The 21,798-nt window shown below is 39.2% G+C and overlaps 1 protein-coding gene across 2 annotated transcripts in view; it reads right to left on the bottom strand.

The window, feature by feature from the left end:
* The window catches only part of SF3B3 (splicing factor 3b subunit 3), a 43,345-nt gene that overhangs the window by 9,057 nt on the left and 12,490 nt on the right, over window positions 1-21,798 (bottom strand). For both annotated transcript variants that reach the window (XM_036088036.2, XM_036088035.2), the window contains exons 8-17: window positions 21,457-21,560; window positions 17,270-17,435; window positions 14,330-14,425; window positions 11,897-11,969; window positions 6,584-6,735; window positions 6,131-6,286; window positions 5,208-5,363; window positions 4,520-4,663; window positions 1,592-1,714; window positions 736-890 (exon numbers count right to left, since the gene is read on the bottom strand). In XM_036088036.2, the coding sequence (XP_035943929.1) occupies window positions 736-890; window positions 1,592-1,714; window positions 4,520-4,663; window positions 5,208-5,363; window positions 6,131-6,286; window positions 6,584-6,735; window positions 11,897-11,969; window positions 14,330-14,425; window positions 17,270-17,435; window positions 21,457-21,560 (1,325 nt within the window). The remainder of the gene's footprint in view (window positions 1-735; window positions 891-1,591; window positions 1,715-4,519; window positions 4,664-5,207; window positions 5,364-6,130; window positions 6,287-6,583; window positions 6,736-11,896; window positions 11,970-14,329; window positions 14,426-17,269; window positions 17,436-21,456; window positions 21,561-21,798) is intronic.

Genomic DNA, 21,798 nt, shown 5'->3' with positions numbered 1-21,798 from the left:
AGCAGAGAGCCCGATGTGGGGCTCGATCCCAGGACGCTGGGATCATGACCTGAGCCGAAGGCAGACGCTTAACGACTGAGCCACCCAGGCGCCCCTATATAGTTCCTCTTGATAAGGTTCCTCTTATGAATAGCCAATAGTTACGACCAGGACATGTACACAGGTGGCATTAAAAGATGAAAAAAGAAAAAAATGAAACCCAAAACTTGAGAAAGTCAAACTGAATAGCTTATTTTTCAAACTGACTAGCCATCTTGCAATATAATAGTGCTCACTCCAACATAATCAGCATAAATAACAGTCTGTCAATTTGCAAAAGGCCTAAATAATTTATACTGAGGTTAAAATTGGAAGACGTAACACTGCAAATGACAGGACCAAATGAGAAAAAGTTATCAGTGATCCAATGCCTGCCTGCTCTAAAACTAATCTAATAGTACTGCCTTGGAAAACAAGACGCTTTAATCTCAAGGAAACTGAACTGTACTGCTGAGTATATTAAAACTTGGCCCTGAAAATCTAAACAGAAGCTAAAACTCCAAACACCGAAACTTGGCTACCAGGTACTTAAAATCCTGAGCCAAATGAATGTTTCAGTTGCAACACTCTAGTGCCGTGGTGAAGAGTCGGCTCTCTGCCATCACTTCGTTAACTTCTTCCAACACTCTGGCAAAACCACAATCCCAGTCGTTGGCAGAAAGGATTCCCACTGAGCTTGAACCGTGGGACTCTCACCTCAGGGTATTGGTGGAGATGGCCACAATGCCCTCAGGACACTGTTCGGAGGCGAAGCCAGATGCGAACTCCAGGGTCTCATAAGACAAGGGAGTGAGATGGAAACGAGACTGGTAGGAATAGCTCAACCACGATCGGCTTGACATGGCCAACACCTGAGGAAAGAATAACATTCCAATAAGCTTAGGAAAAAGACAAACACAGAATGCTAACCACAGACCTTATCTGCAAATTTCAGTGTGCACAATATCCCAAGGAATTTTAGAAACCTAAAAGTCTACCTTAAGAAAAAAGAGAACCAGGAACGCCTGGGTGGCTCAGCTTATGACCTAATCACTCAATCTCTCTAAGCCTCAATTTCCATATGTGTGAAATGGGAATACTGTAACAAGCCCGGACAGTTTTAAGAATTAAATGCAGTAACAAGTAAAGAACTAGCACAGCACCCAGCAACAGTAACATTCTTAGCTACAAAGGACACAATGTTTCCCAACCTCTTTCACATTACCCAGTAAACCCTGGTACTGATATAAGGTTGCTCATGGTAGTGGTACCCTAGTGGTACCCTAGACAGAAGGTTTCTAGCTACCTCTCAGTCTGCTCCATTTGCCCAGCCTAGAGCTGAACAGATTGGTATCCTATTCCACCCATAACCAAAACATAGCTCAGTGCCATGAAAAGCTCTGGATTAAGTGACCCCAGACTTCCCACAGGAAAGAAGCTAATTAAGAGAGAGCTAATATCAAACTAACTATATATGGGTGAATTAATGAAAGCAAAGCTTATGCCAAAGGAACTTTTCTCAGCTGATGCCACTAATGTCCAAACATGCTGCCTGCCCCCTTTCATTACTTACTGCCTCCTGGCCTTGCATCCGGACACGAAAGAGTTTCACAGGACGGGACCCCAGGTACCTAGTGCGGGTGTCAGACAGATCCCCAGTGACAGGGTCCAGGACAGTTCTTAGCAGCACACCATTCTAATAAAAAGGAAAAGAGTGGGTGAAGCCTACTCCTAATGGTAGCTCCCTTGGCTGCTTCACAGACTATGTAAGTTCAGAACAGGTGGAAGGAAATGACTTGGGGGTTTAAAGAATATCCTAATAATCAGCCAGCCACTCATTCACTCTCACTAAATCACTCACTCAACTCAAATAGTTACTGAGCATTTACTAAGTGAAAAGCACTTACTTTTCACTACATATCTGTTAAAATTCTTTCTACCATGCATGTTAAACTCTTCTTTATAATTTTAAATTTTAAGATACATGCATAGTGGGGCGCCTGGGTGGCTCAGTCGTTAAGCGTCTGCCTTTGGCTCAGGTCACGATCCCAGGGTCCTGGGATCGATCCCCGCATCGGGCTCCCTGCTCAGCGGGAAGCCTACTTCTCCCTCTCCCACTCCTCTGCTTGTGTTCCCTCTCTCCCTATATCTGTCAAATAAATAAATAAAAGCTTAAAAAAAAAAAGATATATGCATAGTTAAGGGGTGCCTGGGTGGCTCAGTCAGCTGAACGTCCGTCCTACTTAGTTTTGGCTCAGGTCATGATCTCATGGGTCGTGGGATGGAGCCCCACATCAAGCTCCATGCTCAGTGGGGAGCCTGCTGCAAGATTCTTTCCCTCTGCCTCTCCCCCAACTCATGCATGCACTCTTTCTAAAATAAATAAATAAATACCAAAAAAAAAAGATACATGCATAGTTAAAATAAACAAGGCCTGTTGTGGTCTCTAAATGCCATTTCTCCTAAAGAGATTAAGACTCTTAAGAGAAACAGCTACTTCAGGTCTGGGGCAAGAATATTCCAGGCATATACAGGGGCACTCAAGCACCCAAAGATAACAGGGTCATGTTAAAAGGACAAAGGAACTAACTTCAAAAGGGAACTCCTACTCATCTAAAATGAGGCAATTTAGCATCCAAAAATGAAAAGACCATAAGAGTTTGAAGCACAAATATATAAAAATCTTCACGTTCATAATGTTATAAAAAAAATTACTTCATCAGTCTCCACTTGAGATTGCTGTGGCACCAACTCCTTACTGTGAAAATAGATGAACAAAGGGGAAAAAACAAAGTATTTATCCTTTCCCTGTATGAACTGTATTTTGGGGTAAGCAAATTTTGTCTTTAGAGAAAAGTTCCAGCTTATGAAATGAAGAGTGAAATAGAAAATCATCATTTCTCAATCCCTAATGACATAATCAATCTAGGCAATGGGCATTGATTGCTGCTACTAGGTAAAAGGTTGACAGGGAGCAGATAATTTAAAACAGATACAAACATTCTAACACCACTAAAAGTAGGATAACCAGACATTACATGTGCCTCCTGATGTGATGTAACAGAAAGTAAAGAGCCCACTTATAAAACTTTGTCCCCCACAAAAATATTAAATCTGAATCTAATCAACCTCTTCATCTGTGCTATCCAATTCTATAATCATCAAACCACATGTGGCTAGCCAGAATCGTGATGTGCCACTAAGTATAAAATACAAAATATCAGATTTCAAAGACTTTTCAAAAAGAGAGAACATAAAGTATCTTAATTTTTATACTGATTACAAATTGAAATGACATTTAAAATATTCCGGGTTAAAGAAAACATTAAAATTAACTTCATCTGTTCCTTTTTTGGGCTACTGGTATATTTAAGTTATACATGTGGCTTGCATTATATTTTTAATGGACAACATGGTCTAGATCCACCCACTACTTCACAGGAAATAAGAGAAGACAGACAAACATTAAACACACAAGGAAAAACTGCCAAATTCAGAAGGTGGAAATTCTTCAAGATAAATGATCTGGATTCTTTAAAAAAAAAAGGGGGGGGGATAGTAATTATTAAAAGAAACATAAAGGGATAGGTCATGCAGATGATGCAAACTGCAGATAGCTTTATGCAGATCCTAAGTAAAACCAAAGGTAAAAACATTTTTAGAAAAACAAAAACAAAACAAACCAAGAAAAGCCAGAACATGAACAAGATATCAGATAGCTGAAGAACTGCTGTGTTGGGCATGGTAATAAAATTGAGGCCTAAAAAGAAAACAACCCATACATCTGTTAGAGCTACATTCTCAAGTATTTATAGATGAAATGATAAATCATCTTGGATTTGCGTTATCATACTTCAGAAAAAAAAAGGGGGGGGGGAATAGATACAACAAGAACACTAGAAGGTTGTTAACTATTAAAACTGGTGATGGGTACATGGAGGTTTGTTACATTAGTCTAACTCCTGTGCAGTTTGAGAAATTTGTAAATTAGGAAGTAAAACTAAAAAGCAAAAAGTATCACAGGGCTAGATTATTTACCCAGGGGGTTGAACAAATAATCATTAAGGAAATGAAAAGTATATGGTCAAAAACTGCTGACACTGTGCTATCCTTAGGCTCCTGCTTTTCATGCGATGAAAAGCCTCCGCTGCTTTGACAATAGGGCACACCCAGGAGTCCTTTATGACTAAAGAAGCCCATTATAAACCAAGAGGTATTAGTTTCCAAAAGCTGCATATTGTGAGAACTGCAAAGGACTCTTGAGGAACCCCTCTAGTTTTGACCCAGAGCAGTGATCACAACACACCTCTATCAAAGACTCCTCAAAAACTTTGTCCTAGGCCTGACTTGTTCTAATAAGAGCTGAGAGAAATGGAACACACAGTAGCACCCTTCACTTTTCATAAGGTGGTAAACTGAAAAGGCACAGCAAATGCCCGTATTGAACAGGGACTGCACAAAAGCTAAAGGGTTGATACAATGTTAGCCTTGGATCTCTTACCTGTAACCCAATATTCAGGTACAAGAAGCCAATAGAGCCCCTCTCACCCAACTCATCTTGCTTCTCAGTCCCACCCATTTCCACAATACACAAGGACTCAGGCTGGGCTGGGAGAGCCTGCATGCTCAGAGGCTGCAAACAGTCCTAAGGAGGAAAGAGAAAAGAATAAAACATAAGAAATGACCAATTTTGGAAAAATCTACCCAGGGAAATCTAATTCGAGGAGTGGAGAAATAAAAATAACTTTCTTGTGGACAGGGGAATCCTATAGAGTAAGTTCTATATGGGTTACTACTAGTTAGTTAAACCAAATCTTAGAATAAGCTCTGGAGAGAACCATGCTTTCCTTTCCATAGAAGTGGATAATGGTAGAAGTAAAAATAAGCAAAGGGCACCTAATCTTAAAAGCCATCCCAGAGCCAGTCCAAGTCCTTTTCTGCAAACAGTCTTGGGTTGTTTTTTAACTATAAAAGTGAGTCAAGGCTTAAGGCAAGAAAGCATTTAGTAGTCTGGGATCAGGATCTTTAAAGTACTGCAGAAAATTCCTGAGGTGTGCTGCTACGATAATCAGAAGCAGCAGGTGCTGACTGCAGGGGCTAGCCCAGCTGATCCCAGAGACGCCCATCAGGAGTGCGCCAGCAGCTCAGGTTCCAGTGGGAAGATCCTTGAAGTCGAGGGTAACACTCACTGAGGGATCCAGAGAGATGATTCTGACAGTATTGTCCACCAGCCCCACAGCCAGGAAGCGAGACCGCTGCTCTCCAGGAGGCACGTTGGCCAGACTCATGCATACTACATCTGCCGACATCTCCTTCCGCTCTGTGTATTCATTCAGCTGTCCTGACTACAGAAGTGACACAGAGAAAGGTGACAAACCACTCCAACTTGCCCCTAAACCCTGGGCCCTGGGAAGAGGGACTGTTAAATTCCTTTTTGCTTCCTCTCACTCCTCTTACTATCATCAATGACCAAGAATTTCTCTGAGGTCCCAAGACTGAACTCTACAGGCGAGCAGCAAGCAAAATTACTGACAAGACAATCAAGAGACAACACAGTATCTTTATCTTAGACAAATACAACATGCCATAAATTTTCTAAAGCAAGCCTAGCTCTCAGGAAATAGGAACACATAAAACTGTTTATCTGTTCATGAAAATACTCTGGGTAAAAGAGAGTTCAAATACGGAACTTAAAGACAAAGAAATCTCAACCAGAGGTACAGTTAGACTATCAGGTTGGCCACATCCAGACACTAAGAGCATGATAATTAAGTATACCCAACATGCTTCCATACAGAAAAGCAAAAGAAAATTTCTGAAATGGCTTCAGATTATAAAAATTAAAACTTATGGCCAATATTTGGTGGAAAAGTAGAGTGTGAAGGGCAAGAGAAGCAAGTATTTCACTGCTAAGATGGGATTTCATAACTCCAGTTAGAATTAAGACATGAACTTACCCTTCCCACCCCACCCCCACCGGGCCAGACTGGCTTATGTACACTTTCCCTCTTGAATTCTCCTTGTGAGTATCATCTAGATACTGGACTACAACTCTCATCTTTACCTCTGGACCCTTACACTAAGTCCCACAATGAATGATAAAATAACATACAGGATCCATCTCAAAATAGACCAGCTCTCCTCCTGTCAGGGCGATCACCACCTGTCGCTGGTTCACTGCACATTTCACAATCGTTTTCTTTCCAGGGGTCTTCCACTCATTGACTCTCTTGTCTGCTCGTATGTGTCGAATGCCATCAGGATACACCTAGAGTCAGTGACCAGAAGGAAACTGGACTTTAGCAATGTGACTCATTGCTCAGCATGACCCACACACCTCACAGATCGGTCACTCTTGTCAGAACTGGAGCCACTGCATTTCAGTCATCCATTGGGTCAATGACAAAAAGGGAGTTACTAGGCCCCGGACAGGTCAACTTAAAACAAGTTCATGTTTGCAACGTCCACTTCAAAAGAACTCAAAGCTCATTAATGTGAGCACAGCAGCCTACACCACAATGAAAGGACAAAGTAAGGTGAGTGAGTAACTCTCGGGGAACCTCACCTGCACCAAGGCATCATCTCCTAACAACGAGCAGGACAAGGTTGGGGTGGTGCCCAGGAACCCAGAGTCAGTCACTTCTTCCACAGTCTCTCCGATGGACAACACAAGTGTGGCATTCACGAAAGACACAATGATGTAGGCATCAAACTCATCTGCAAAAGGGAAGATAAGAGGAGGTGGTTAGCTAAGAACTCATTAGTTACAAAGCTAACTGAGACATACTATGTTTTCTCTTCAGAAACCTTCCAAGGCACTTCTTCTATGTGTAGCCATCACACACACACACTCATGTGGCAAACGGCACAGGATGATCCAAAAGATAATTGAAGGTCGTAACAGCCTACAGATATACTTTGCTTCCTTAAATGCCTAAATACATTGAGAGTAGATATACCCACCCCAATACCTCCGAAAGCTAATTTTTCTTGAGACATCTGCCGGAAAAATGCAAGAAGACAAAGCAGGGTAACCAATTAGGACGAAGTTCTGACTACTACAATATTTATATATACTGAAGCCAGAGCTTGTTTATTTGTGCCAGATGCAAATCACAATTCATTCTTAAAGATAATCCTTACAACCAGGAAAGGTCCCCAGCCTCTTTCAAAAGAAGCTTATGTGGGAACACAAGACCTAATGAATAAAAGAGATTATTTAAGCTTCAATGAGACTATCATTCTCAGGTTCATAACTGAGAATCCCAGGATGTCCCAATAAGAATAAGGTAAGAGCATTAACCAGGAAGTGGGGGGGGGGATGGGGGGGCTCTGTTTGTATTGTCAGTCCTTGACCTCTCTACTCTCATTATTTAAAAATGCAACTATTTAGGAGTCATAAGCAACCCTATTAGGATTTGCTTTTCATTTAACAAAACATAGTTATGGATAAACAAACACTAATGAGTTTCTCAAAGTCAGAGGATCTGAATACAGGCAATCCCAGAAGTTTCTCATACAGATCCCATTGTTAAAGGCCACCCATTTCCCATATATGCCATCCTACACATAAAACAGCTTCTGTGTGTCTCCCACATCCAGCACAACGTTGGGCATACAGCTTGATAAATGCTAAATAAAGAAAGGTATATTTATTTTTCAGAAAGGATTGAGATTTCCCTATTTTACATTTGAATTTTCTGTATCAATTCCCCTTTCCGTCCCCCTTCCCCCATAAGAAATCAGGTGAACAGGACAGAATGACAAGTAGACAAGGTACTAAATTAAGGTGTTTTTTTTTGGGGGGGGGGAGAGGGTACTAAATTAAAGTAGCTACAGGACCCTTAGTGCCTAAGCCCTTGTCAGAGTTTAGTACCATAGGGCTGATCCACCCCACTCACATCAAGAACATAGTTCAGATTCTGATTGCTCCAAAGATGATTCAGTTGAACCAAGATTACTCAATTAGTTCAGAAGAATCAGTGTTCTTCACAGAAAAAGAGGCCAACTGAAGATGTATCATTGGTATAGCCTAGAGTAATATTCTGCCCTATGAGCAGGACATGTTCAACTTGATGAACTGTAATCAGCATTTTTAAATAGAAATATATAGAAATAAATATAATTTATGAAATTGCTTTACACATGAAATTACTCACCCAGTAAGGGTGAGTACTGTTTTCCAAACCTGTGCTTAATACATGCATATACTGAATGGGTGGCTGAAAGGCAAAGATCAAAGATCTTTCCCAACGGGTATAATCCAATGGCTATACCAGGAATCCAGAATAAGCGTTCAAGTTCCAAATCATAAGGAGTAACACTGGAGAAGCGGATAGCTAGTTTTAGATTATTTTTGTTACAACTGTTAAAATGTATCAAATGCTTTGGAGACACCTTATAAAATGGCTTTGTAAGACAGCACTGTTCACCATCATGTGAGTAAGGACATGGTTGTCCCTGAAATGGATATCTTAATAGTTTACAACAAAACCAAAATGAATCTCCACACAACACCAAACTTGGAAGCTTTACTCTAGCTGTTTTTGAACTGGAAATTTATAGTGTCTAAAAATAACAGAAATTGCTTAATTTTAACTACATGAATATTGTCCTTTCCCACATTCTCATTACTGAAACCTAGTATCCTAAAAACTGTGCCAGAGCAAATTACAGCCAAACAACAAATGGCTGTTAAATGGTCAGGATTTCTGGTCTCTTCCTTCAGTCAAGGGGAAAGGGAGAAACTTCCAGCAAAGACACCATGCAAATTTTAACTAACGTGCAAAAGAATGAGGAGACGAAGGAAGGTGGGCTGCCTGGGTCTTTATCTTCCCTTTGACCCAAGGCCCCAAACTGCTCAGATATAAAAATAAAAGAGATGCTCAGTGGACTTAATAGGGTCTTACATTCCCTGAGCAAGTCAACAAGCAGTAGAGCTGCTTTGTATCACAGATTTCCTCATAACATCTATTACTCTGTGAATACTAAGCACACTGTAACTTCTCCCGTCTCCATTCTCCAGCCAGGAGGACCTATAGCAGGCTAGTTGCTCATGTCCTAGGGAAGCTATAGGTTAAAAGTTGGAATTCAGAACAAAATCAAGGTAAATGACCATAAATATCCACTTTGCCTTTTTCCAGAAGTTACAAGTTTCATATAAAAGAAGAGTAGTTCAGGGGCGCCTGGGAGGCTCAGTCAGTTAAGCCTCTGCTTCGGCTCAGGTCATGATCCCAGGGTCCTGGGATCGAGCCGGGAGCCTGCTTCTCCCACTCCTTCCACTTGTGCTCTATCTCTGTCTCTCTTGCTCTCAAATAAATACAGTCTTAAAAAAAAAAAAAAAAAATCTTATATATATAAAAAAAGAACATTAGTTCATACCTCAGTGAAGAATGTATTAGGGTATGAGAATGCATCTTTCTCACTTAAATAGGACTTCTGAGCACTGCTGAAGCAGCCCACAGAGGAGGGAATACTTTATTCTTCTTTCCTCTGCCTTAGTATCTGAAGCTCAACAGCTCACTCTAAAAGGTAAAGTGACTTAAGCTTCCAGTATCTCATTCTTACTTTATACTCGGACTACTTCGTGCCTGTCTTGCCTCAGCAGTCCTGATTATACTCCCAAAAAAGGCAGCTTTCTCCAGGACTTGAGTCAGTACAACTGGAACATACAAAACTCCAAAGGAGAGTATGGAGTTAAGGTTTTCCTAGCTGTAGGTTCTTTCAGCTTAGTGAAAGACAAATTAGTCATATTTTCCACTAAGGGAAAAAGTAAGGACGCTGATTCCTGCCTCAGACCACATAATATACAAGCAGATGGGCATGCATCTCTATAATGCACGACAGCCAACTGCAAAGTTACCCTCTGAGAGATGCCATCAGGGCAGTCTTATTACTTTGTGCAGATCCCTCTCCCTGGGTAAACTATAAGACCCCATGGTAGACCCTAGCAGTACGTACACACCTGTGGTGATCAGCACCTTCACCAGCCACCTGTGGAAGAGAAAAAAAGGCTTGGTATTGGTAGTGTGCATCACCACGTACCAGCCAAGGTTAGTAGTTGCCTGGAAGACTACAGCATGTGTGGACATGTGGGCTATTCACTCAACAGTAACTTGGAGTATCTGGAAAGAGAACGAACAGAGAGAACCTGACCTGTTTTTGTGGGTGATCACCCAAATTATAGTTTCTAAAGAGTAAAATTTATCAGGATTTAAGTCTTTTCCTAGATTTTGGTATTTAGAGAAGAAAAAATTTCAGCTACAAGTTCCATCATGCAACATACTACTTATCACTGACTTATCAAGCACTGTCCACTTGATTCTGATTCTCCAACATAAGCCCATTCCCTGTCCTGGCAACATGCTGTGCCTTTCATTACATCAGCACACACAACAGTGTTGTATACTTGTCTTCTTTTTTAGACTCCAAGTGCCCTGAGAGGAAGGGTCCTACCTTAATTACTCTGAGTACAATGTAGACACTTGAGAGACTGCAGGATGAAGAATACAGCACTTATCCTAAAAAACCAGCAAGACCCACAGACTCCCACTACAGGGTTAGTCAAATGAACACTGGATTGGAAGTTCAGAGTCCGTGCTTTCAGTCTCTATCACCTCAATGCACTATCTTGGAAAAGTCAACCTGTGTGATTTTTCTGCCTTCATCATAAAAATGAGGGGTAACCTTCCTGTAAATCTAAACCTATGTTCAATTTAAGAAATAGAAAATGAAACAAAAAAACAAGAGGGGGGAATATTAGGTTTTATCTCAAAGGCTCAAAAAATTCAAAGTGTAGGCAATGTTTACATCAAGAGCTGTAATATCAACCAGCCACGAAGCTAAAGATGTACATCAATACTGACCAGTTTCTTTATGAAGACATTACACATAAAGGGGAAATCCTTCAAAATCAATCATCGAGAATTATCTTCTCAGCAAAAATGAAGCTACTAATTTCCTGTTTGCTTTTTCTTTTTTCTTTCTACTCATCTCAGACTTGGCTCAAATGTCCACATGAAAACAAAATCCACCACAATGTGCATTCTACTAATAGGAAGAGGTTTCCCTCCTACACATTTCCCAGCTCCCATAAAATCAAACATTAGAACATCAAAACATCAGGAGATCAAAATATCAGGAAGATTTCCAGCTGTTTTCTTGAAAAAGCTTTGTATGCTGGCCAGGGTGATCTTACTCACCAGGCCAACATTCCTAAGGGAACAAGAGGAAGACGAAGTCTAGGAATAGAAATGACCTACACCCCCGAAGAATCCAAGGGAAAATGAGAATTAAGTTTCATTTCTCAAATTCAATGGACTCAAGACTTTCCTGCTATTGTACTATTAAGCATTTTCACTTAAATTTCATAATTTTAGGATGAAGTGACTACTTTTATCCAGGAGCATGGACTGTTTCCTCCATCCCTTCTTTTCCACCCACTCTAAAATTCTGATTCCATTCAATCTCAATCTAAACTTTCCTGAAACACAACTACACCCACTGAGCAGGACTAATTAATAAGCTTAATCAAACCTCTTAATACCTAGAACAACACCTTCAACTTCACCGTGGTTTCAGCACAATAGAAGAAAACACTGAAGAAAAATGAGGAAGCGAAAACTTTCCCTCACACCACACCTCTTACACAGATGGAACCAGTATCCTAAAGATGAATATAGTCCCCTTACTCATGTGCACAAAAAAGTGAAGGCATCCTGATTCAGAGAGTCTGAGAAACATGGTGTCAGGCCAGAAAATGTTTCTAGTATATTGCTAAATAAAGCAATACAGAAATTTTATGAATGCAGACTCCTAAGCCTTCTATTGTCAATGTCACCCAGACCCGCATTTTGACTACTGGGAAAGGGCTGCTTACCTTCAATGTGCCGACGCACTGTCCAGACAGCATTGGGGTTACCGGGTAACTCAGAGACAGCCATTTCTGATACCTGATAGGAGAGGAGACAAACCACAGATCCAGTGAGCATAGAACTTAGCTCCTTGCTTACAACTACACTAGTTAACAGGATTCCAAAAAGGCAGTGCTCACACTGCACGTTGGATTAAAAGAATGGAACCAGGGCACCTGGGTGGCTCCGTTGGTAGAGTATGTGACTCTTGATCTTGGGGTTGTAAGTTCAAGCCCCATGTTGGATTGTAGAGATTACTTAAAAGTAAAACAAAAAAAATTTTTTTAATCTTTAAAAAAATGGAATCATTTTATTAAAAAAAAAGAAGAACAACACTAAGAACCAAAAAGGCTTGGAAATACTGGCAATCCCCGTAACAAAGTTTAGCAAAAAGTGATGGAATATTTAGGATAGTTGTTGCAGCAAAAACCATACGATTTCTTTCAGTATGACATGCCTGCATCCTCCTCAAAAAGAGAGCACATAGACTGAAACAGGCCATCATCTAAGTTAGCATCCCATTTCTTCCCTAGCTCCCTTAAGGCCAAATCCCATCTCTCAACAGCCAATTCAAATGCCACATCCTTTAGGAAAAATCTTCCCTTATCCTCTTGCAAGGCAGTCCACTCTCCCTCCTATAAGCTCTCACAGAAATCATCACCTCCTAGCGCATTTACCTAAAAAGTGATTTCAGGAATTATTCTGTCCTTCCTACTAGATTTTATGGTACCTAAGGTTAGAGTCAAGAATCCTCTGAGTATCCTATAGTTCTCAAATATGAGAGGAAATGAAATATTTGAGATGAACTAAATTATCTAGAAGGGAAAACTAGGTGTAGGTTACATATGAACTCACTATAAAATTCCTGTAATTTTTCTGTAAATATAAAACCATTCCAAAATAAAAATGTTACTTTTAAATGACCCAGAAATGATGTGCTTAAAATATTGTACCATGTAACCACATTTTACAGAGAGTACTCACATATACCCATTAAAGGCATTACCTTTTTTTTTTTTTACTTAACTAATAAAATAATAGTAATACCTGATCATGGAACAGGAAAATTGTGGAAAACTTCATCACCAATAAAATATCAGTTTTGGAGTGCCATACTCTATACCAAATATAACATGTGACAGTGACCCTGCTCAAATGAGACCATAATCTAGCTTAACAACAAGGTTCAACAAATAGATATAGAGGAACAAAGTAACGTTTAACAATTTCAAAATATTTTTCTGTATAACAGAGATCTTTTGTAGAACTGGAAAAAAGTGGGAAGAGGTGGAAGACTCAAAAACAATTCTTAATTGGATTCTTACACTGTACACAAAATTTTCTGTTAATGCATGTATGCACTTTTGGTGGAGAATGTTAGCTTCTGTCAAATGCTGAATGGTATCTGATGAGCAATCAAAAACTGTTAGTCTAAATTGGGTTCAAGTCATTAAAAATTTACTAGCCTGATGAGTGTTTTGGCAGAGCCAAAAAATTTTCAAATTCCCTGAAACAGCAGTATTAATAGCTAGCATAAATTGAACAGCTATTGTATGCCAGACCTTGAGCTAAGTGCTTCTTCATATGCATTATCTCATTTAATTCACACAATCTTTAAAGCAGGTACCATTACTGAGCTCATTTTATAGAAGAGGAGAAACTAAAGCTTAGTAACAGCTATTAAATGGTAGAGCCAGAATTCAAAACCAAGGTCAGTCATCTTGGCTGTGTTCCAATAAAAATTTACAAAAACACGCAGTGGGTCACTGAGAGTTTATAGTCTGCCAACCCCCAACTCTAAAGCAAACTGCCATAGGAAGCTTTATTTTCTCTTAACAAAATCAACTCCAGGGAACTTGCTAAGAAAAGCATCAACCTTAGAACAAATTAAGAGGATATGGGATTTGAGTGTCCATGTCACCTAAAAGATCCAGCAATAAAGGATTTATTAAATGAATTCTGATCCATCCACTATAGTGGAATATTGCAAAAACATTAAAAAGAATACAACTTAGGAACATAAAATAAACTTACATATATATAAATATAAAATATAAAAAAATATAGTATTAATATAGTTAAAAATACATAAATACCTAAACACTTTGAATACAGACCAAGGCTAGAAGAAAATGGAATAAAATGCTCCACACAGACTTCCTCCATGTTTTAGCTGGTGAACCTGGAGCCAGTAGGGGTTATTTTCCCCTTTTTAACCCCATTTGCCAATTTTTAAAAATATGTCTACTGTGCTAACATGTTAAAGATCAGGAAATTTAAACTTTGTTATGGAAAAAGAAGAGGAATAAAACATTTTTTCTTTCATATAAACATTAAATATATCATTGATCTCATCAGAATAAAGCCATAAGCTGCTTTTTCAGTGATTCTCAGCTTACCTCAAGTCCATGCCTTAGGACTCTCAGAGATGATCGGGGTCCCCTACCACAGGCCACATAGAGCTGTGGTGTGTCTTCATTGGCCAGATCAGCTATCTGAACAGAGAAAAAGGAAAAAAATGTCTACTTATACCAAGTTTTCACAACTAAACCTGATTTTCTTGGGGAACAAAGTACTTTTTAGTTTACTAAGCTTATATATTGGCTACAAGCCCTGGCATCATTAAGGGGAAAAGCCCTCATGTTCCAAAAAGCAAACCAGTTTGAAGCAACAAGTTTTACTAACAAAAAAGATTTGCATCAGTTCTTCAGTTAGCAAAGTATTTTTTTACAGCTAGTAAAATGAGTGTTATATAACCTTGAACTGAAATTTAGTATTTCCTTTCAACTAAAAATATAAACTATAATATTACCAGTATCTGTGACTATCACCAATAAAAATGACATTTACTCATATAACATTAAAACTTACATACTTCCAATTATTCCTCTCATCACTACTTCAAAGTTACATTCAACAGATCTGCTAGACTACACATTATCAAAGTTGCCTTATCTACAGATACTCCTATGATGTAACTAACCACTGGGTAACTATACCAGATTGTTCAGCCACCAGATGGGGAAGCCATGTGTTATGGTGTATCCCAGACATCTAGCTGCTTTCCAGTACATCTGTTGGTCAATATATAATGAGGCCAATCATTTGTACTGTAGTTTTGTCAAAGAGGTCAGTTCAAGGAAAATTCTTGACTGTCTATAAGGCAATACAGTTTACTGTAACATGGACAAATATTGTGTTGAATGCGTACAGCTTTCACACTGATCTCTTCTTTAAAAAAATTAACTCACCTATTTCAAATGCACCATCTTGTTACTTAAAGCCTTGATAAAGAAGCACATATATTACTTTTTCATAACTTAAAAATATCTTGCTATCTTGGCTACTTTATGTGTATAACTACATGCATTTAAAAATATTCAGGGGCGCCTGGGTGGCTCAGTCGTTGGGTGTCTGCCTTCGGCTCAGGTCATGATCCCAGGGTCCTAGGATCGAGCCCCACATCGGGCTCCCTGCTCGTCGGGAAGTCTGCTTCTCCCTCTCCCACTCCCCCTGCTTGTGTTCCCTCTGTCAAATAAATAAATAAAATCTTGGGCGCCTGGGTGGCTCAGTTGGTTAAGCGACTGCCTTCGGCTCAGGTCATGATCCTGGAGTCCCTGGATCGAGTCCCGCATCGGGCTCCCTGCTCGGCAGGGAGTCTGCTTCTCCCTCTGACCCTCCCCCCTCTCATGTACTCGCTCTCTCTCATTCTCTCTCTCTCAAATAAATAAATAAATAAATAAATCTTTAAAAAATAAATAAATAAATAAATAAATAAAATCTTAAAAAAATAAAATAAAATGAAAATATTCAAAGACAAATCTTAAAAAAAAAAAAAAAGGGAGGGGGAGTGCCTGGGTGACTCAGTTAAGTGTCCAACTCCTGATTTAAGCACAGGTCATGATCTCAGGGTTATGAGACCAAGCCCCGCATCAGGCTCCAAATTGCACGGAGTTTGCTTGAGAGTCTCTCTCTCCCCCTCTGCCCCTCCCCCTGCTCACATGTGCGTGTACACACGCAGACACGCGTTACTTTCTCTCTAAATAAATAAAATCTTTAAATATATATATATATATATATAATAACATTATTCAGAGAAGAAATCCAGTTGCCTCACCAGACTAGTAAAGACATCTGGCACAAAAAAATGCTTAGCCCCACTACAGATACCGGAACTTTCTGTTAATTTTATCTTTTACCTACAAACTATTTACATAATTATTTCCTCAAATTCCAATGAAAGGCGGCGGGGGAGGGGGGAATCACTAATAATCTAGTCAGGAATTACTTAGTATTTTCTACTGCTTCAGGGCTAATCTTCTCAAAAAGAAAGAACAAAAGCAGTTCATTTCAAGAATGGTTAATTTTACCAGGAATAGTGCCTTAATCCTGACTTGTTTCCCCAGCACAAAGTAAACAAACCTCTATTAAAAGTGTGATCAACTAGACAGGGTAGGCTGGTGCCTAATGGTCACTCAAACCCCTGCAATCCAGGATACAAAGGCATGGCAAAATTCCTCCTACAATTGAGTGCCAGCAGCAGGGACACAGTCCCCATCCTGGGCCACCTTGGGTTCCTCCCTGAGGATATATTTTTAAAAAGTTGTTACTGATTGATCCCAAATGTCTCTGGAGTATTTTAAGAAATGAAGTGTTAAAATAAGATAGATATAGGTGTTCATCGACTACAAATATTCATAGACTCTTAACTGCTAAAAGGTCAATTTCACAACACTATGAAGTACATGAGCCTATTTACATTAAAAAGAAAGGGGTGGGGCACCTGGCTGGCTCAGTGGTTTAAGCGTCAGACTCTTGATTTCAGCTCAGGTCATGATCTCGGGATCGTGAGATCAAGCCCTGCATCAGGGCTCTGCTGGGCCTGGAGCCTGCTTGAAATTCTCTCTCTCCCTCTCCCCCCCCCCCAACGCTCTCTCTCTTAAACACACACACACACACACACACACACGTGTACTGACAGATGCAAGGAAAATGCCTGGAAGCAAACACAGGAAGTTGTTAATAGCAGCATCCTCAGTGGATAGAAAGTTGAAAATAAGACTGGGGGTAGGAATTTTACCATTCACCTTGTGTACAGTTTAGAATTTTTATATTGAACACGAGTTATAGAATTAAAAAAAAAAGTCTAAGGATTTATGTAATGGTTTTTAGTTCCCCACTTTCCACCTTTACACTCTGGTGATTTCCACAGATATGCTGATGAATCTCATTCTTAGACTATATCTTAATTTAACTGCAGTTAAAACTTTAAACTCGTTCAGATTCAAAAACATTTGGCTGGCACTGCTCATTGTGGAAGTGACTGGAAAGACCCACACCTGGCAAAACAAAATGGGAGACAGACTGTCCAATTCATCAACCAGCACAAGGTTTTTGAGTGGTCTTGGTTGGAAGAAGAACGTGTCTCCTTCTTCCAGAGGCATGGCAGATGAAAACTCAGGTTCTTCATCATCATCTCCAAGATGTGCAATTTGATATAAGTAACTAGGAGGAAGCACAGAAGAATTTAATTAAACACCTTCTGTCTAAAGATGATGTTTACCATAAACATAACACTCATAAAGCACTTTACAAAAACCTAATCAAAATTCTAAAGTGCATTAAGCCAGCTTCTATACTTCAAAATCTGTTTATCTAAGTGGGGTTTTCTTTCTTAGAATAGAATGGGATGAAGAAATTAAGACTACTGAATTCAGGGGGCATCTGACTGGCTCAGTCAATACAGGATACAACTCCTGATCTTGGGGTTTTGAGTTTAAGCCCCACGTTGGGCACAGACTTTTTTTAAAAAAAAAAAGGACTACTGAATTCAGATTGGTACAATGAAAGACCTTAGTACCACAGTGGTTAAAAGCACCTGGCTTGCACTAGAGTGCCCAGGTTTGAATCCCAGCTCTGCCCCTTAACTACCTCATATTATTAATCTCTCTGTGCCTCACTTGTATCAACTTATAAAAACGAGTAGTACCTTCCCATAGAATTCAATGAGTATGTAGAACAGGGCATGGAACTAGTAAGAACAGTGCTTGTCAAATAAAATGAAATAAATGAAATCCAAAAAAAAATCCCATTTACACTTTAGGGAACTGGGTCACAGAGAATGTGTGAAATTTGTAAACTTGTGAAAGAAATTTGATCAGACACCTAAGTCCCTAAAATAAATGACATAAATGAAACGAAATCAGACACCTAAATCCCCTAAAATAAAATGACGTGAACGAAATCCAAAGAAAATCTACAACCCCATTTCCTATTTTAACCAAAACCAAGTCTAACAGAAAACAAGAACTGTTGGTCACTTTGCAATAGCATGCAGATATTACAGTATCATTCCCCAAAACACTCCCCATGCAGATATTACAGTATCATTCCCCAAACCAAAACATAAACATATCAGAGGTAATAAGCAACAAAATCATCTTGTCCTTTTCCTGTCTGTCCTCTGGCTGATAATACTTAATGAAATGATTCAAAGGCAAGTCACCAAAAAAAAAAAGAGGTAAAGTAACTTTAAGAGTAGATAATCTAGAACAATCTACTATCATAAGCTGAGTAGGCACTGAACTTTTGGGAAGAAGCTCAATTTAAAAAAGAAACACCAAATCACTGGTCATGTTTACCCTTTAAGTAATAGACTAGGACCTTTAATACAGAGCACTTTAAACATCATTAAGTGTAGCTTTTTAGAAGCAGGATAAAATGACTAAATCCGTATCTGGAATACATAAGCTATTCAAGAAATATTTGCCAAATAAGCCTCAGCATTTAACACTTTTGGTAAACACATCAGATTCTATGCTAAATTATAAAAAAAGCAAACAGGATTATTATCCTTGAACAATGTACAAAAGCACTGAGAATATGATACACATACAAAAAATTAACTAGTCTAAATTCCTTACTCAGGCAAGAGGTGTATACACAGATGAAGACCATCTGTCAAAAATACCTTCAGTGTCTACTAACTGCCTAATAACCAGAAGGATGCTAGGCTCACTACCTCCATCAGAGGGAAGGTCAGCTAAATCTTGGTAAAACAGTTTCTGTGACTATGGTGGTGTGCTTCAGGGCAGAACTTTGGAACCAGATGGTCTGGGACTTAAGTGTCTGACCAAATTTCTTTCACAAATTCTCTGTGACCCAGTTCCCTGAAGTGTACATGGGGTAAGGGCAATCTCACTGGGAACGTTATGCATTGATATTATATTATTTGCAGTGCTTAGAACAGTGCTTGGAACAAAGTAAATACTAAATGCTAACTGGTTGTAAATACTAAATGCTATTTAGTAAATACTAAATGCTAAATGCAAATAGGTTGCTTTATGATTGAGTTAATACCGACAGCACATGTTTCTGAGGGCCCAAATCAGCACTTTTTAAGTATTCCAGACTTTAGCTTCAGCAGCAATGGATAATTTCTCACAAGCTCAAACCCATCTCAGTCTGACAAGTATCCACCTGTATATTGCAGTCTTTCTACTCCCTGCCCCAAGAGGTGATTTTCAAAACGGAAAGTTTTGGAAAATGAGTAAAAGAGCAAATAATAAAAATCACCCATAATCCTAGGAGTATCCCAGAATAGTCACATTAACATTTCGTTCTATCTACTTCCAGTATTTTTACTTTCTAGTTTTTGTATGTAATTTTATTTTAGAGAACTGCATCATTCTATAAAAAATTTTTTCAAATAAGCAGTGTACCCTAAAATTTTTTTCATATCAGTATTTTTCACTCAAAATTTTTATTTATTATGGAAATTTTTAAACAGGTACATAAGAGAGAATAGAATAGTATAATTAATGAACCTATATGTGCCCATCACTCAGCTTCAACAAAGGTCAACCCATGGCCAGTCTTATTTATATCCCACTTCTCCAAAATAATATTAGTTTCTTGATATATTCAAATAGCTAGTTAGTATTCAAATTTCTCCATTGTCTCAATATTTTTATTACTTTTTAAAGATTTGAGAGTGTGTGCACGCACACAGGCGAGGGGAGCAGAGGGAGTGGGAGAGACCGTCTTTTTTTTTTTTTTTTTAAAGGTTTTATTTGAGACAGAGAGAGAGAGCTAGAGAGAGCTAGAGAGCGAGAGAGAATACAAGCAGGGGAGAGGGAGCCCAATGAGGAACTCGATCCCAGGACCCTGGGATCATGAGCTGAGCCAAAGGCAGACATTCAACCGACTGAGCCACCCAGGCGCCCGGGAGAGAGTCTTAAGCAGACTCCGCACTCTGTGTGCAGCCCGGTGCAGGGCTCGATCTCACCACCTTGAGATCATGACCTGAGCCAAAACCAACAGTCAGATGCTTAACTAACTGTGTCATGTCCATCTCAATATTTTTAAAGTTGATTTGTTTAGATCAGGATCTAACAAGACCCATACATTGCACTTAGTATATGGAAAACATTTTTAGTGACTGCATATTTTATGGCCATACCCCATATTGATGGATATTTAGGTTGTACTTTTGCTATCACAAATTGTACTGTAGTGAATATTGTGGGTTTATCTTTGTGTGTTGGCCAAATGCAGCCATAGTTTAAATTCATAAGTGCAGGATGAAATTTTGATAGTCAGTGAGGATGAGTAACAGGCATGTCTAAGAAAGGAAAAAGAGTTGGAGAAAGGCAGAAATGGGATAGAATTCTAGAATCCTAGACACACCTTCATTTTAGTAAGGAAACAGCATTAGTTAAGTGGCTGCACAGACTTTAGCAGATACTGGCAAGACCTGAACTAAAAATAAAAGGCAGGACCAAGTCTCTGAGTAATTTGGAGACTTAGATATTGGTCTTAAATTCAAGGCTAGACTTCAGACTTTATCCACTTGGTAATAAAAAGTCATCAAAGATTGTAAGGGAAAAGACTTCATCAAGGTTGTGTCTTGGCTGCTTAATGAGATGACTCTATAAAGGCCAAGTTTTACAGGAAAAACAATGAAATGTATTAAGAAAACTAGTGAACTAGTTTAGACTATCACCACAAAAAAAGGGATACACAAGTAAAAAGAGAACTTAGCACTCAAATGAAAGTGGTTTTTTGTCCACAAAAATTGAGATGTTACACTCAAGTTGCTAGAACCAGCCCATTAGCCATTAATAGAAATACTGAGGTTGGGAAGGTTAGTGATGTGGCTGTGGGTATTGGCGAGCTTCAACTTTAGATTTGTACAAGTGAAGTATTGGTAGAACGTTTAAGTAGTTCCATAAATATTCAATAAAATGTCTAGCAAAAAGCTCAGAAAAGATCACTTCTGGGGAAAAAAAGAAAAAAAAAAAAGATCACTTCTGAAGCTACTTTTGCAGCTACCTGGAGATACTGATTAAAGCCACTGAAGTAGGGTAAATAACCAAGAAAAACAATGTAAAGGGGAAAGGAGGGCAAAACTTTTGAAGAAACTAGAACATTCTTTTGGAAAGCTCTGTGGTCTTGGAGCCACATCTCCCTCCTGCCAACTTTTATAGTAACGAGGGTGAACTAGGGTAATAAAAGGATTACTCACTGGTTTCCAAATTCTGATGCTACAAAAAGGAAGCCTGTTTTAAGCACACACATGGCAGCAGCAACAGGCACAGTATCAAAATACTTGAGCCGGATCTCAGTAACCTGGAAGGGGGGGAAAAAAAAAAGATTCTACCATGTAGGCAAGTGAAGCTAGGCCACAGAAGGTAGCCCAGTATTTTAAGATAGCAGAAGCAGAATAGCAAATAAAATATCGTCCTAGACCAGCCTATCTGTTCACATACTGTCTACATACTTCCTATAGCTGCTTCTGTGACACAACGACAGAGCTGTATAGTTGAGACAGAGATTATATGGCCCATAAAAGCTGAAAATGTTTACT

The sequence above is a fragment of the Halichoerus grypus genome, chromosome 15 (genome assembly GCF_964656455.1).
Source record: "Halichoerus grypus chromosome 15, mHalGry1.hap1.1, whole genome shotgun sequence".
Lineage (NCBI taxonomy): Eukaryota > Metazoa > Chordata > Mammalia > Carnivora > Phocidae > Halichoerus > Halichoerus grypus.
The sequence above is the reverse complement of the archived record's forward strand: the minus strand, read 5'-3'. Positions and strand labels throughout refer to the sequence as shown.